Raw genomic sequence first — 15,175 nt, forward strand, 5'->3', positions numbered from 1 at the left:
TCAGATTCAAATCAGCCACAAACTTATAAATAGGATGCAGTTAAGAGGAGCAGTTCTAATAGTTGTTTAGTAATTTTGGTTTATACTAAATAAACAACAATATAGACAATACTCATCTATATTTGTATGCTGTAAAACAAATGTTCCAAAAGATCTGATCTTAAGAAGCAGATTGTTTAATTGCATTAGCACATTTCAGATGTGTTGAACTTTGTGTGAACTCAATATAGAGAATTAACTAAACCTTTAAGATTATCTCCACCAGAATTAAGGAGATTGGCCCTGCCCTAACCCGAATGTCCACAATGGCATATAAAAATACACATTAGATTCTATTTTAATGTGGCTGTTGTAAGGGGCTGCATTCTCTCTCTCACTGCAGTAACAGCGAGCAGAGGAAAGTGCTGATTTCTCTGTGTCTCTCTTTTACCCAAACATCACTAGATTTGCTGCTAGATTTACTTTATGACTCCAGTCTAGGTTGTTAAATAGGCAATGAAGTTGTGTCATCATAAATAGCTTTCTTACTTTCAGAGAATATTTTTTTTTTATTACTAAGGAAATGTTCTGTCATTAATAGGTGTGGTTTCCTAAAGGTTTTCTAAATACTGATCCCCAGGTTGGTGTTGTAAAGTCCATTAGGTACAGCCTGTCATTAATCCTGTCAGATATGTATGAACCAATCTATACCGTATACATTCATACTGCATAGTGCTATGGATAGTCAGGCAAATATTTCAACAAAATTAGATGCCTTTACTTCCATTTGAAATTTAATTTAATATCTAGGATTACTAACCTTATTTGGCATGTGCGTGTATAGTGTACATATATGTGCGCTCATGTGTGTTCAGGGTGGTACCTCTGGTGGGTGGCCCTTGCAGTCTTTGCAGACGGGTGAAGGAGAGGAGTAGTGGTGGAAGACAGAGCCGGAGAGGTTGTCGATCATCAGCATCTCTCCCTCTAATGTATCCTTGATCAGTAGAGATACGCTGTCCAGCCACTGGCTCTCCTGGAACACATACGCACACACATACACACACGGACACATACACACGGGACGCAGGCCGGCAGACCAGTATTGCACGCAGGCGCAAACATATGCACATGCGGACATGCGAGGACAAAGAACACGCAGGGAAACGCATACACCATCGTAAGGGTTATAAAAATGCTCATGTGCACAACGCAGGTATGCTTTTACACTTTCTTACGTACTCACACATAAATGCACCACATCACACATGTACATATTCAACCACACATATGTAGACTTTATATTATATGAGCTTTAATTTATCAAATGCTGCCACAAAAATTAAAACGGGCATTTGAAACACTTTCCCAGTGTTACAAATAATGTAGAAATATATTTGTTGGCCTTTAGGGCTGACCACTGTAATCTTTTGAGAAAAAAAAAAAAAAAAATGAGCTACTCAATAATATGACTCCAAACCCTCATTAGCCAAGTAACACATAATTTTACTATCAAAGCCTTGAGCACTGAGAGCGGTGCAATTATATTTGATATATCACCTCAATTAGTCTGTTCAATACCTTGTTGAAACAATTTAAGATTTAAGCATTTGCTTTGTGCTCTGGGTATTATTAGGTTTAAAGCAATTTAAACTGAATCAGTCAGAGCTTTTTCTGTGACTCAAATGATCCCTCCTTGCTTGAATTTCATCTGCCAGATTGGTTTCTGGGAAAACCAATCTAACAAAAAGAGGAAACTACTAACAGAAAAAGGCAACTACTTTAAAAATGATTTCTGTGTTTCTTGGCAGAGCACTGTATTTCACAATGAAATGGATGTATTGTGCCTGTAGCACATTTATAACAGCCAAAATAACTGTATTACATCGGCATATATATCCCAAAAGATACTGTGAAACAAGGTCACTCCTCTTCAATCCCCACACAAGCCTTTTTTTCTTAGCACATTTCTTCAACACCGCTTATGGGACTATACTTAGATCTGTTATGCAAACACACATTTCTGACTCGCACTGTTATATTGCAATCACTCATGGCCCACGTTCTGAAAATGAGGGGGCTACAAATTCAAGAAACAGGTTACTGTAATCCCAGCATAAATATACCAAGCTCATTCAGATTTTTTAATATGTACAAGAGAAAAAAAACTCTCTCTTTCTTTCATACTCTCATAGACAGTCTCAAGACAGTTTATTCTGTGTAGGTGGAGAGCTTGATATAAAAATAATGTTTGATTGACTGTGGTGGCCTATGTGCTGGCCTCCATTAATAAATGTATTAGTGGACAACAATAGTGCCCATCTACAGGGAATGGAAGTTGAGAGAGAGAAGAAATTAATTACTGCTTCTATCTCACTGTCACTGGCTCAGCTACTATCTTTCCTCTCTCCCCACGTGTCGACTTCCTACAGTGTCTCCTCCAGCCCTTCTACAATATTCTTTACCATTTAATATATTTCACTATACAGTCAAAATGACTTTTGTACTGTTTAATGCCACTTAAAATACATAGATGTATGCATAACTGCAATTTTTCCTGAACTCTTATCTCTGTATAATATCTCGCCCACATCATAAAACTCGCCTTGCTCTAAATAATAATAACAATAAAAAAAAACAAAAAAAAATGAAACTATTTCTATTTATTGCAAAATATACTGGTAATATTGTGACAGTGTGGAAAAGTCTCACATATAAAGCAGAATGTTACAGTGTGTAAAATAACTTCACCAAAGGGTTTTACACATGATTTCAGCATGATTTAAAATATAATGTTGTGTAACAATGTGGAGGTCCACTGTGACATGGGTACACAAGTGCACGCACGCACGCACACACACACACACACACACACGCACACGCACAAACTAAGGACCTGTGCTTTGAATAAGTTACATTAGTCTGCTAGATTTCTTATTGCATCACTTGAGAGTCACAGAATGAGAGTGAGGGAGATCGAGATAGAGACAGAAAGAAAGGCTGCTGCCAGGGTGTTTTTCCTGGTCTGCATTAAGTTCCTTTGTCAGCCAACATTAAGCTAAAAATGGCTCCATGCAGCCAAGTTTAGTTCTGTAAAGGTGAGGCTCTTCATGGGAGCTGATGAGTCACCGTTATTCGTGTTTCTGCGTGGATATCTCAGACTATCATTAACGGTGTCATAAATAATGAAAGTGTGTGTCTCGGCTGTCAGACTGTGAGTAGAAATGAGAGACCTTCTATTCTCACGCGTGTAGTTAGAAAAATTTTCATCTCAAAAATTAAACCTGTGCACATTTGCAAACTCCATGTGAGCACAGAAAGGTTAATAAGGCTTAAATAAAAACATCTTAATTGAGTAAGTGAGTAAGATTTCGCTTATGTCCCTGCTGATACACAAACTTGCTGAGACCTACAGTGAAAGAAGACATACTTTGAAAATACAAATGTATGGCCTTGTTTTCACTGTCATCTGTCATTTAGGTAGTTGTAGACAAAACCCTTAATTCCACAATATATAAATTAATTCATCTTCATGGATTTTTTTTTAACACAGTTTCACTGGGGCAATGTTACCATCAAGATACAGCCTTTTGTATCTTCCTTTCTTCCCTCTCTTTGTGTAAAAATCTAACCTTTCCTGCCCTCCCCTGCTCATAAATAAAAAAGCTGTAAAAAAAGAACAATAGTAGAAACCCATTATACAAAGAGATGACTGAGTGCAATCACACTATGTGGCTGTCACTCAATTTCTCAAAAGGAAAATAAAGTAATGATTGTCTCTTCCATGTCAGCACTATTCAAAAGCTATAAAAAAAATTACAGCCATATTGTTTACTTCCTTTGTAGTCTTCCAGCTTGTGCGTCAAATCTGTAATTTTCTCTGCATGAACTAATGCACTGTGTAAAGAGAAGCAAACTGATAGACAGCAAAGATATAGAAAGAATACTTACAAGTAGGGATGTCTCCTAATCCAAGAATTCTCTAGTAATACTGTTTTTGTTTACCTCATATTCTAATCCTAAGGTACCTTACACGGATTAAATTATACATGTTTAGATATGGCTGACAACTACATCCCTAAATGGCAGTGCATATTATACACTATTGTATAGCATCATATATCGTTTTGAATATTGTTTGTTGAGAGAGGTGTGTCTTAGTTGACGCTGCAGAATGTACTTATTATATTGATTTCGGACAAATTACAGTAGCTCACTTGTAGCATCCAACCAACAGCAGCATGCGACACCTGCAAAACAAAGCTAAAATTGACATAAGTCAAACATTTATTTTCTTGAATTATTCGGTGGTGCAGACTAATGTTAATAGAAACTGCTGGCCACTGTTAACATCACTCAACCATTTACTTGCTTAAAAGTTGAGTTTGAGCAGTTTCACAGAGGTTCCTCGGGTTTAAGGGAACACAGTTTCCACTTTAATGCTGACTTTCATCTGAGATACAATAAAAAACAGGTCAGAAACAGATCTGAATGAATGTATTTTTTTCTATAAACTACCATAATAATCTTGATTCGGCAGGCTGGCTGGAGACATCCTTACTTGCAGACACAAAAATGCACGCACCCTCCCACTCAAATGCCAATTATACAGAACAGACCGTTTCCACTATAGAACAACAAACATAAGAATATACTCCTACACACTCTCTCACTGTCTCACACACACACAGAAGTAAACAAACTCACTTGTGCTGGTGAGTACAGAGTCCGGCTGGAGTCCTGTGAGTTGTACGGTCCTTGGTGCGCAGTGACAGCTGTGTGTCGCATCTTCCTTAGACTCTCCCCCTTCTCTCCTCTGGTACCTCCTCTGTCCTTCCCTCCTGCTGTGCCTCCAGGCCTTGATCCAGGAGCAGCTAGTCCTTTCTCCACCCCACCACCCCCGCAACCGGGGGCGCCCATGCAACAGAGGGTGCCCTGGGCCAGCTCCAGCTCAATTTCTGCATCCATCTCCGCCTCCTCTTGGGCCTCCTTGTTGGAGTCGTCCAGGTGCTTCATCAGCACAGCCACCACCACGTTGATGAGCACGAACTGGGCGGTGAGCACGAAGGAGACAAAGTACATGGGCGAGATAAACTGAAGGCTTGGATTGCAGGCATAGTCCACATCAGTGTTGTGGTCTGGTGGGCACTCCCGCAATGTATCCTGGCATCACATGGGCAGAGGATGACAAAATTAGGACATGGATGGTTAGATCGGAGAGGAGGTGTACCAAGTAGCAAGTAGCAAGTTTTCTAGATAAAGTTTTGCATGGATACAGGATATGGAGTAAATTATAAGAGCACCCTAACAAATATAAAATATCCCTACATATCTGTTTTGATTGGAATTTGAATATGGTACTAGTAATTGTGTACAGTTTTTATTACTTAAAGAAATCCCTTTTTAACTAATTTGACATTGGTAGAAATTACTATTCAATGATTTCTTAAATAGCTGCAAGCTTAGCCAAACCTCCACCGCATCAAAGTTGGATTTCACATAAAAGACATAGTACATTTTAGATAGTAGCAGAATACATCTGACTCATGTTAACAAGGCTTTTTGCATTCACTGCAACTTGCATAATCATTATGCGCTTAATTGTTTTGCTTCACTGCAAAACAACAGCAGTGTTTTTTTGCCTAGTGGAACATTATTCCCTGGTTACCATGCAGTGGAGTTCAGTCAAAGAAGAGCAAAAGTGACAAGTGTTTTCTGGAGGAAGTACACATATCTCATCCACACATAACAACTTTAGCCCTCTGAGCTGACGCTGGTCTTTTCTATCTAATTTAGCATGACATTTACACACTGTGGTGCTTCACACAATCTCTCTTTTTTCTGCTTTATCTCCTTTCCATCATATTTATTTTTTTTACATATTTTTGTTCTTCCAGGATCTAAATGTCCTTTTTCTCACTCATGCTACTCTACACCTCTCCTTTTTTGCTGTAAGCTTGCCTCTAGAGAGAAGAAAGCATAATTATTGGTCAGTACTTTTAACTCCTTTCCCTCCCTCTCATCCTCCATCTTATTACTGTTCACTTCTGTCTCCTTTTCACCCCACTGCTCTCTTACTTATCTTCCCTTCTCTCATTATGTCTCTGTTCCCTACCATCACTGCATAGCTAATTAATACTCTGCCTCACCTGTTCTCACTAAACCAATCCAGGTCTACCTCTTTCACAGCCCAGGTAATAATTTGACGGTTCAAATGACAGAGATTTATTCTGGGAGGTAGCATCTGTGACCAGCTGGCTTGCTTTATGGCCCACTACCATCCACACTGCCAGTATTCGACGTGTGTTTAATGGTCCACACCGACACGCTCCAGCATAATCTCTATTCCCCTCGCAGCCTAGGTGTGCGAAGGAGTGGTGATTGCTGCTGGGCGTTGCTGATGTGTGTTCAGAGGGGAAACTGGTGCTTTATGTTTGTTTGTGTGTGTTTGTGTGTGTGGGCGTGCATTGAGGCACAGTCAATCCCCTGCCCATCAATAAGGAAATCTGTGCTCCTGGTGCTGAGCAAGCACATTTCCTTTTCATCAGTAAACATCAGTAGAGTGGAAGATAGGATGGATGTGAGAAATTGTCTGAAAGAAAAAGAGTCTGCCTCTTGTCTCTTACACGTCTTCAGTCTTTTCTCAATTCCGAGTTTTTCTTTCTTTTATAATGCATTATTAATTTGTACTACAGTTGTTTAGTACCTGTGCACTGTTTCAGACGATGTGCACTATGTTTTACACCAAAATATAGGAGCTCTACCTAAAAAATCTGGTATAACATGAATGCATCCTAAATTAATGAGTGTCCAGATGGATGTAACTTTGTACCTTCATAATGCCATTCCAGTTGTCACCCGTGGACACTTGAAACAAGGTAAGGAAGGCCATGCCAAAGTTTTCAAAGGTCGCGTGACGACTCATACCTTCACAAGGGTAGTCTTCATTGCAAACTGAGGATAAAAGTAAGGGAGCGGATGGAGGAAGACAAGACATTATCAGGTCACAGATAAGAAAGAGGTGAGAGTACAGAGAAATTGATACAGAAATGGTGCAGGAGAGACCAGAAATAAGGAAAGAAGAAACCTGTCATCCCTGCCCACAGCATGCTGTTGCCTTCAAAAACTACAGAAACATGCACTATTTCTGCCAGTAAACTTTCTCCACCATTGTCCAAACAAATTAGGTGTAGACACACATAGTTATCAAATAGTAGCAATGTGACCAATCACACCATTCATCTTTTAACTTATATCCCATGATGCTGTAATCTCTGGAATGGCCTCAAGCAAAGAGTCACTTGTATTTGCCACTAATTCTTCCTGCTGCCAAACTCTAATGGGAAGCAATGTTGCCACTGGTTACAGCTGCAGCACACAAGAGAAATGCGACATTTTGGAAGATATATCTTCCAACTTCAATGAGGCTGTGTTTTGTATTGGAATATTGTAGAGGGGGTGGATTCTTTAGAGATAAGATTTTCATAATAACTTTAACACATCCTCGTGCTTAAATGTGTGTTTAAATTGTTATTTTATGTTAATTATCTTGGATCATGAAATAAGAAATTCGAGTTTAACAACTCCAAAAGCCTACATATGCTCCTATAAGTCATGTAAATTGCAAGTGGCTGAAAAACAGTTTTATGTGATGTAAATCCTTTGTACTATAAGACTGTATTATAACTGAATTTTTTGACACGTCACTCACCAAGTTCTCCGAAAAGCTCTACTCCTAAGGCGGCGTAGATGAAAAACAGCAGCATGAAGAGCAGGCCCAGGTTACCCACCTGCAAGACATCCAGACAGAGACACAAAACAGGAAATCCTATTAACCATGCATGTCACAGAAAAAGTACCCGTTACAACAAACTGGTCTAAACAACGGGTACGACATCATGTATGTAGCTACACAATAGTAAACCACTGTGTGCATTTGATGGCTACACATGAGAAAGTTTCACGATTTCTAAATGCTGCTCATATGATGTTTCAAATTAAATATATTTCCAATATATACGGCGCTTTGGAGAAAAACTATATGCTTTTTGTTGAACACTGGTATTGAAAATATCTGTGGGAAACACAGTACACTGAGTAATGAGTGTTGATGATGGTGTATGGTAAGAGGGTAAAGTAAAATCTTACAGGCATACGAAACCCAGCCGAATATTCAGCGTCTGTGGCACTTTTTTAACACTGCTCCAATGAGAAAAAGAAAATGTACTGACAAATATGATTATAATTATATTCCATGTGAGGTTTAGATCACCTCAGCTGCTGTTTATTTGGCAGAGATCAGGCTAAGGAAAATTGACAAAGCAAAGTTTATGACTGAAATTGAAAATGGAGCCTGCAGGGCTATAAAGATACCAAGTTGTACTGGAAGAATCATCCAAGTATGACAATGTCTGAATTTAAGTTAGATTAATGTGGACTATGATGAGATTCCACATTTTTGCACACAATAAAAGCACCTCTTCTAACTTTCAGGATTCAAATACTATTGCTTTTGTGTCCCTTGTTAAAAAGGAACTACAGCAATTTTCGATATTAAACATAATCCGATATGAGTCATCTTTTCCTCTATATTCATGTTAAGCAGGCCCTCTTCAGTATTACAGCTGCAGCAGTTAGTGGAAAAGAGAATGTAAGTGCGTGAATATAGTGGAATGTACATTATAAAAATATTAAAATTTACTTTTGGTGCAGGGAAATATGCCCCATTACACAAAGCATTGCCTGATGAGTCCCTTCAGACCGAAAGTAATGAGGAAAATTGCCATGCGACCAGTGACTTGGAGCGCTTTCATAACTATAGTTAGTGAGTATTGGGGTTTGCCCCAAGTCTAACGCCTTGGGTACATAACAATCCGTACTTCATTATGGCCTAAGTCTATGTGGGATCCAGAACAGTGATGAATTCACCTATGAGAATGACAAGTTTTTACTAGGATCGACTGAATGTTGTATTCAATGAAAATGCACTGTATAACTCAGCCTGTACTAGATGAAAACTTAGTTTTTGTTTGAACATTTTTTTTGCTCCATTTACCAAAGACTCAGTTGTAAAAAAATCTTTTTTTTTTTTTTAATTTGGAGACAAAGAACCAACAGAACATTTCTTATTAAGTTTTTTTTTTTAAGTTCCTTCACGAGGACGCCTTTCTTGAACACATCTGCCACAAGCAATTCTTCAGGTTTCTCAGGGAAGATATAAAACTGGTTTAATTCAAGTACCAGCATTACATAGGCCATTTGTGGTGGTGATTGGTGTGTTGTAGCAGTTGGGGGGGAAGAGAATAATGAGAACACTTGTGGGTAAAATGACTTTTTCTTGCTGTGTCTTAGAAGACTTGAACAAATGCATTTCTCTTAAAGTGTCAACAAGCTATTAAAGCTTCCTCCTGTCTTTAGTGTCTTTAGTGTAAATGTATGGATCCCTCATTAGATCTCCATGTCCTGTCATGGTCTATTAGATATAACTGCTTGTGGACCTTGTGAAGCATTTACTTTACTTAATAAATGATAATCCCGGCAGAGATCGGTTTCTGCGTATCATAATTATTCACATTATTCATATTCCCTGCCTTATTATACCCAGCAGTTTAGTTGTCTGTTCCTTTGTTAAGATGTATCATGAAGCCCTTGTCAAAATGGCAATACTGTCCTCAACATCCAGTGTGATGTAATGAAGAAAATCTGGCAGTGCTCCATTTCATTTTCATTTTTGAAATATAGCATAATATCTCAGGTTAGATCTCTTGCCAAGTGTAACACTTTTGCTCTCACTCTTTCCATACCTTAATATGCACACACCCCCATCAACAGAGAGACCTCCTGGAACTGTTCAATTAGCCCCAGTTTTAATTACCTCGCCTGATGCCCTTGGGATAGAGCAAAGGTCTTGGTGTTAATGAGAGGGGGATCAATATAAAAGTAAGACAAGGAATGTGTTCTCCCTCACCTCTGCCTGCCCTCTTTTCACCACACCACCCATTTCCCTCTGTTTGCTTAATATTACTTTTGATGGTCAACGGGTTACACTCTTTATGTGCCTGTCTGTGAGCCTGCACATCCATAAATTAGGTTCTACACCCGTCTTTGCACCTACACTGTCTCAACACCTGCGTTTGTTACTGTTTTGTATTAAAGCGGACCCAAGTAAAGAGACGGTGAGAGGGAGTAAATTAAGAATTAAGAAAGCAGTTTATTGAGAAAAAAAAAACAAAAACAAAAAAACCTACAAAAAAACTCATTTTAACAAAATTAACAAAAATCACTCCTAAGAGGAGGATATGGAGAAAAAAAAAAACACATGGCAGGTAACAAAACACTGAACAAGAAAATTAAACAGACTACAAACCCAACTGAACTAGAAGAAAACACTAGAAAAAAAATAACTAAGGATGCAAAAACAGACCAAACACTGACTACAGAGCGATACACCATAAACCTAAATTAACACTTGTAAAACGGCGAAGGAACAGTATAAGAAACAGACCAAATCTAGAATACAAACAGAGATGCACCACAAACCTTAAATGAACACTACGACAACGACTAGGGAACAGATTAAGAAAACGACCAAACCTCAGACCAAAAGTAGTTGGGAAACAGAGTCCAAGTCACAGAAGTCAGGATTGCAAATGACACATGTCAGGTATATCACAAGCTAGGTGGATAATCAGGGAGTGAAACGAAGATCAGGCAGGGAATGGTGGGGAAAGCTGGGTCTAAATAGTGAGGGGAACAGGTGTAAACAATAATGACGGATAACAAAAGGTGAAGCTCGTAGAAAGGACTGGGAAAAGGAAGGTGGAGAAAAGGTTACAAAATAAAAGTCCAGGAAAGGAATAGAGCTAAAAGGCCAGATCATGGCAGCCTTTCTGTAAAGGAATAGTGGAATTTTACATATATTGGCATATTGGCCACATTTTAAATAAAGGGGGCCAAAACATTAGAACCACCTCTGCACTCCAGCAAAATTCCACTACCCACCTCAATAATAAACACACAGTATAATTATCACCTTGTTTTGACCTAAACACTGAGAAATTATAACCTTGTAAAAGTAGAAATCTTGGCAGAGCCACTATATTGGATGGCATTAAATTGCACAGGTGGTTAAAATGTTATGCCTGATAGGTGTAAAGACAATTAAAAAAATAAAATAAAATCATATCATATCAGCCAACAGTACAAAAAAAAAAAAAAAACTGTTTTTATCGCGCTGGTTACACTAAATATAAGTTAATATAGGTGTCATTACTTGCTGTATTATTTCTAAGTTTTCTAAGTTTTTTTAGTATTTCGCAGTTGAATACTGCATCCAGGTTAGAATATTGAGCAAATACTAACGCATTCTGCATTTTCTAGAGACTTGAACTTTCAGCGCACTGGAAACTGTCTGACTCTGTGGATAGTTCACCACCAAATGAACTACAGACTGGTTTAAGAAGCCACCACTGTTTCTAGCACAGTGTGGTCTCAATGGGAGTCTGGGAACTCTCCATGGTGTTGAAAGTTAAAATAAGACACAGCTTGTGAGTGACTGCGTGTGCATAGTCGCGCTAGTCTAAAGTTTGTGGCACGAGAGAGTCATCTATTACATTTGCTTGCAGGCTACCAGGGAAAGAGAAGAGGGGTGGAGGTATGGGGTTTATACCACTAATGACTGAGACAAACCAATTCTTTCTGGCAGTGTGAAATCTATTTTTGTGAGTAAAAGGAAGGAAAAATATGAGTATGAGTATGTACCTGAGGCAGGGCTTGGACCACTGTATCCAGCAGGGCTCTCATTCCTGTTGCCATCTTTAGCAGCTTCAGCACTGTGAGTGTATGCGTGAGAAAACCAGAGAGTGTGTTTTAGCAGAGCCATTTAAAGTGAAATCCCCCAGGTTCAATTACAGGCTAAATGGGAAACATTAAACTGTGGAAAGGTCAGTTCTTAATTTACAGCGTATGTAACACAAACGCGTGCACAAAAACACTGCTTTACGCATTAGCCACTATGCTAAAGCTATATGATGTGTAATAGCTGTTTACAGTTTCAGCAGTTACATTTTTAACACACTAGCACAACCAATCAAGTTTGATTGGGACAGGGGTGACTGTGTGTATAGACATTTTACACTTATTCAGTATATGTACCTCGTGCTATCCTCAGCACTCTCATGATCCTGATTATGGTGGGGTTGATGGGCAGCGCAGCACTGATCTCAATCTCTTCCAAGGTGATGCCCATCACTGACAGGAGCACAATGGCCAGGTCCAGCTGGTTCCACCTAGCACATAGGTGCACACACACACAAAAAGCAGAGGCATTCTGACAATTTTGTAGGCAAAAACAGAGAAAAAAAAGATGACACACTTGTTTCCTTCTGTAAGTCACTATACACAATTGTTTGTATAATACACCGTTTATAGTGCTGTATATATATTGCTTAGTATATAAATAGTGCTTAGTATATAAAGATGTATGTACTAGCTCATTAGCACATCCAACACATTACTCTTATTCAAGATCTACATAATTCTAAAAGTGGTGCTATAGTGCCTAAGATTAAAAAGCTCTGAGAAACCTATGATGAGCAGCAAAATGTTATTCAGACAATTACTCTTCTCTTGAAGACAGATGGAAAACACATTGCCAAATGAGATGAATAGGGTAGAGAATGGTAGAATCGGAAGCCATGATAGTCACTGTGTCTTTGACTTGAGAGCAAGTCAGATGACAAGTCAGCTTCCTGCAATGTTTATTCATTTTAAGTTCATGTAATTTATTAGTATTGCAGTTTTTAGCCGTCTTCTGACTTGTTGGATGATTGTCAGTAAATACACACCCTTTTTGTAAAGTCAAAATTAAGTGACTTTTTATGGGATATGCTAAATGTCACATAAAAGATTTAGAACCGAAAGTGTATTTATCCCAGTTCTTGGAAATGGGAATGCTGATGACAACGTGACTCTCTATCCCCATGCACATTGTGTTTTTCTGAGGCAGGCGATGGCAGCTGCCTTTCTTCATACTTACAAAGTCTTGTTCTTTAGTCAATGAAACAAAAATGACACAAAAAACATAGCTCTCAAAATATACACGTTACTCATCCACAAATTAAATAAAAGACTTTCATGGCTTGTCACACATGCACATTTACAAGCACATACAAAAATAATCTACAGCAATCTACAGTTCTCTTGGAGGCAGACGTACTGTAGAAGAGGGTTTGTGCTTTACCTGCTATTCCACTGACCCAGTTCTAGAGGTGACCCCCCAGCCTATAAATCAAAGTATGCAAAAAGACTTCTAACCGCTGTTGCTGACACTACATAAAAAGAGACCAAGTGCCAGCTGATAATGGTGTGAGAAATTCTTTCTATATCCACCCATCTCTTTCTTATTTCATCACTTCCCATCCTACATATTATCAGTCTGTTCCTTGTGTGTGTCTCTGCCACTTGTCTCACGGAAAGCATTTTTTTAAAATCGACTTTCTCTCCACTCTTTCACTTCACTAACTAAAAGAGGTCAATGACATTAAACTACCATCAATATAATATGAGCTCCCAAACATGTTTCTTCCTTTAATTATTCACCCCATATAAGAATATAAAATCTGTCTTATCATCGCGAACATTTAGGTGAGTGACAAATCAATTAGCCTGAGCTCAAGGGGATTGAATGTGGGAATGAACAGAGCAGTGCTGAGATGGGTTTCCTGTGGAGATCATAAAAGGTTTTTACAGTAAGATGGACAAATGAAAAGTGCACCAGCATTACAAGTGGAGAAATGTTAAACATTTAGGCTTTGTAAAGCAGAATGACGGTTATGTATTATATTTAGTTTACACAGTAAATGAATACAATGAAAACTTTCTTCATCATTCGGCTATCATACCCAGAAGATACAAAATAAAATTGTTATTACAAACAAATGGATTACATGGATTACACTTGAAATTCGGGATAACATGAAGCACTAACAGAACAAAAGAATAATTTGTTAGCCGCCAAAGAAGGTTATTACTATAAAGAAAACATGAAACTATTTGGTATTTTCTGTTTTCTGTAACAGAACTGATAACGAGTGATGATTTTCATAACATCCATAGTTGCATCCATAGTTGCATCCATTTGCATATCAGTCATTCCAAATCCATGTGGATTTGGCATGGTTAAGTCAACGTAATAATTAACACAACACCTTAAAGCCACCTCACATATTTATAAATACCATAATCCTCTATATTGTTTGAAATATTATACACAATTTCATTTATAATGATCAAAGCAAAATGTGAATGTGTACAGCTATGCATTTGTAACTCAGTAAGTGTTTATTGTGCCACTATTAATAATATGTTATTTCATGGCCTAGAGCTTTGATAGTCGCTTTCATATTCAATTTCTTCACATCAAATATGTTTTCACTTTGCTGAATAGACTATAACATAAAATGAAATGGTAAGGTTCATAGACAAAAAAATAAAATATAAAGCTTATTTTTCAGTACATAATCCAAACGATGCTTGTGTTTTTAGGTTGGGCACTAAATAGGCCGCAAAAAAATTATTGCTTTCCCCTCTGGTACATAACAAGCTACTTCTGGACAGCAGACACCAATTCCACAAATGTACATAGTGCCACAAATAAAGACACATACATTCAGACAGGAAAAACACTCTCAGACACAATTACAGTCTACAACACACAGGATATAAACACAGATTGTACCTGTCTTTGAAGAAGCGACGAAAGCCGAAGGCGATGAGTTTGAGTACTGCTTCTAGCACAAAAGTGGAGGTGAAGAAATAGTTGCAATACTTCAGGGCAAGATCCAGAGACTGGAAAAAGAGAGAGGAAAAACAGGTGGCACGTATATGCGATAGTGTATGGGGAAGAATCTGTGGAGCCCATTGTTTGTAGAATAAAATCAAGCATGCCAGAGGCAAAAACACAGCATCCTCCATTCATGGCATCCTGACAAGCATATTTTTAAGCCAAATTCTATTTGTAGAGTATTCAAGTATTCCAGAGGCAAGCATGTTTTAATTTCAAGTCCAACTTCCGCATACTGGAGAGACTATTTGTTGTTTTCCTTTCAAAAATAGAGCTGCAGCTTCTAACAAGTAGGAGGCTGGCAAATGTCAGGACCAACAGCTGACAAATACAGCCAAGACCCATGATATTTATCTG

General features: G+C 38.3%; 1 protein-coding gene across 7 annotated transcripts in view; it reads right to left on the reverse strand.

Moving 5' to 3' along the window:
* LOC137099670 (voltage-dependent T-type calcium channel subunit alpha-1I-like) overlaps positions 1-15,175 on the reverse strand; it is a 130,421-nt gene that overhangs the window by 8,384 nt on the left and 106,862 nt on the right. For 4 of the 7 annotated variants that reach the window (XM_067476807.1, XM_067476803.1, XM_067476802.1 and 1 more), the window contains 7 exons: positions 14,714-14,823; positions 12,130-12,263; positions 11,737-11,807; positions 7,688-7,766; positions 6,809-6,930; positions 4,684-5,139; positions 863-1,012 (listed from right to left, as the gene is read on the reverse strand). In XM_067476807.1, coding sequence (XP_067332908.1) covers positions 863-1,012; positions 4,684-5,139; positions 6,809-6,930; positions 7,688-7,766; positions 11,737-11,807; positions 12,130-12,263; positions 14,714-14,823 — 1,122 coding nt within the window. Of the gene's footprint in view, positions 1-862; positions 1,013-1,412; positions 2,795-4,683; positions 5,140-6,808; positions 6,931-7,687; positions 7,767-11,736; positions 11,808-12,129; positions 12,264-14,713; positions 14,824-15,175 lie in introns of those variants that run through there. The other 3 variants (XM_067476805.1, XM_067476804.1, XM_067476806.1) reach the window with 2 other exon arrangements.

Source organism: Channa argus, chromosome 15, assembly GCF_033026475.1.
Source record: "Channa argus isolate prfri chromosome 15, Channa argus male v1.0, whole genome shotgun sequence".
In the NCBI taxonomy this organism is placed as follows: Eukaryota; Metazoa; Chordata; class Actinopteri; order Anabantiformes; family Channidae; genus Channa; species Channa argus.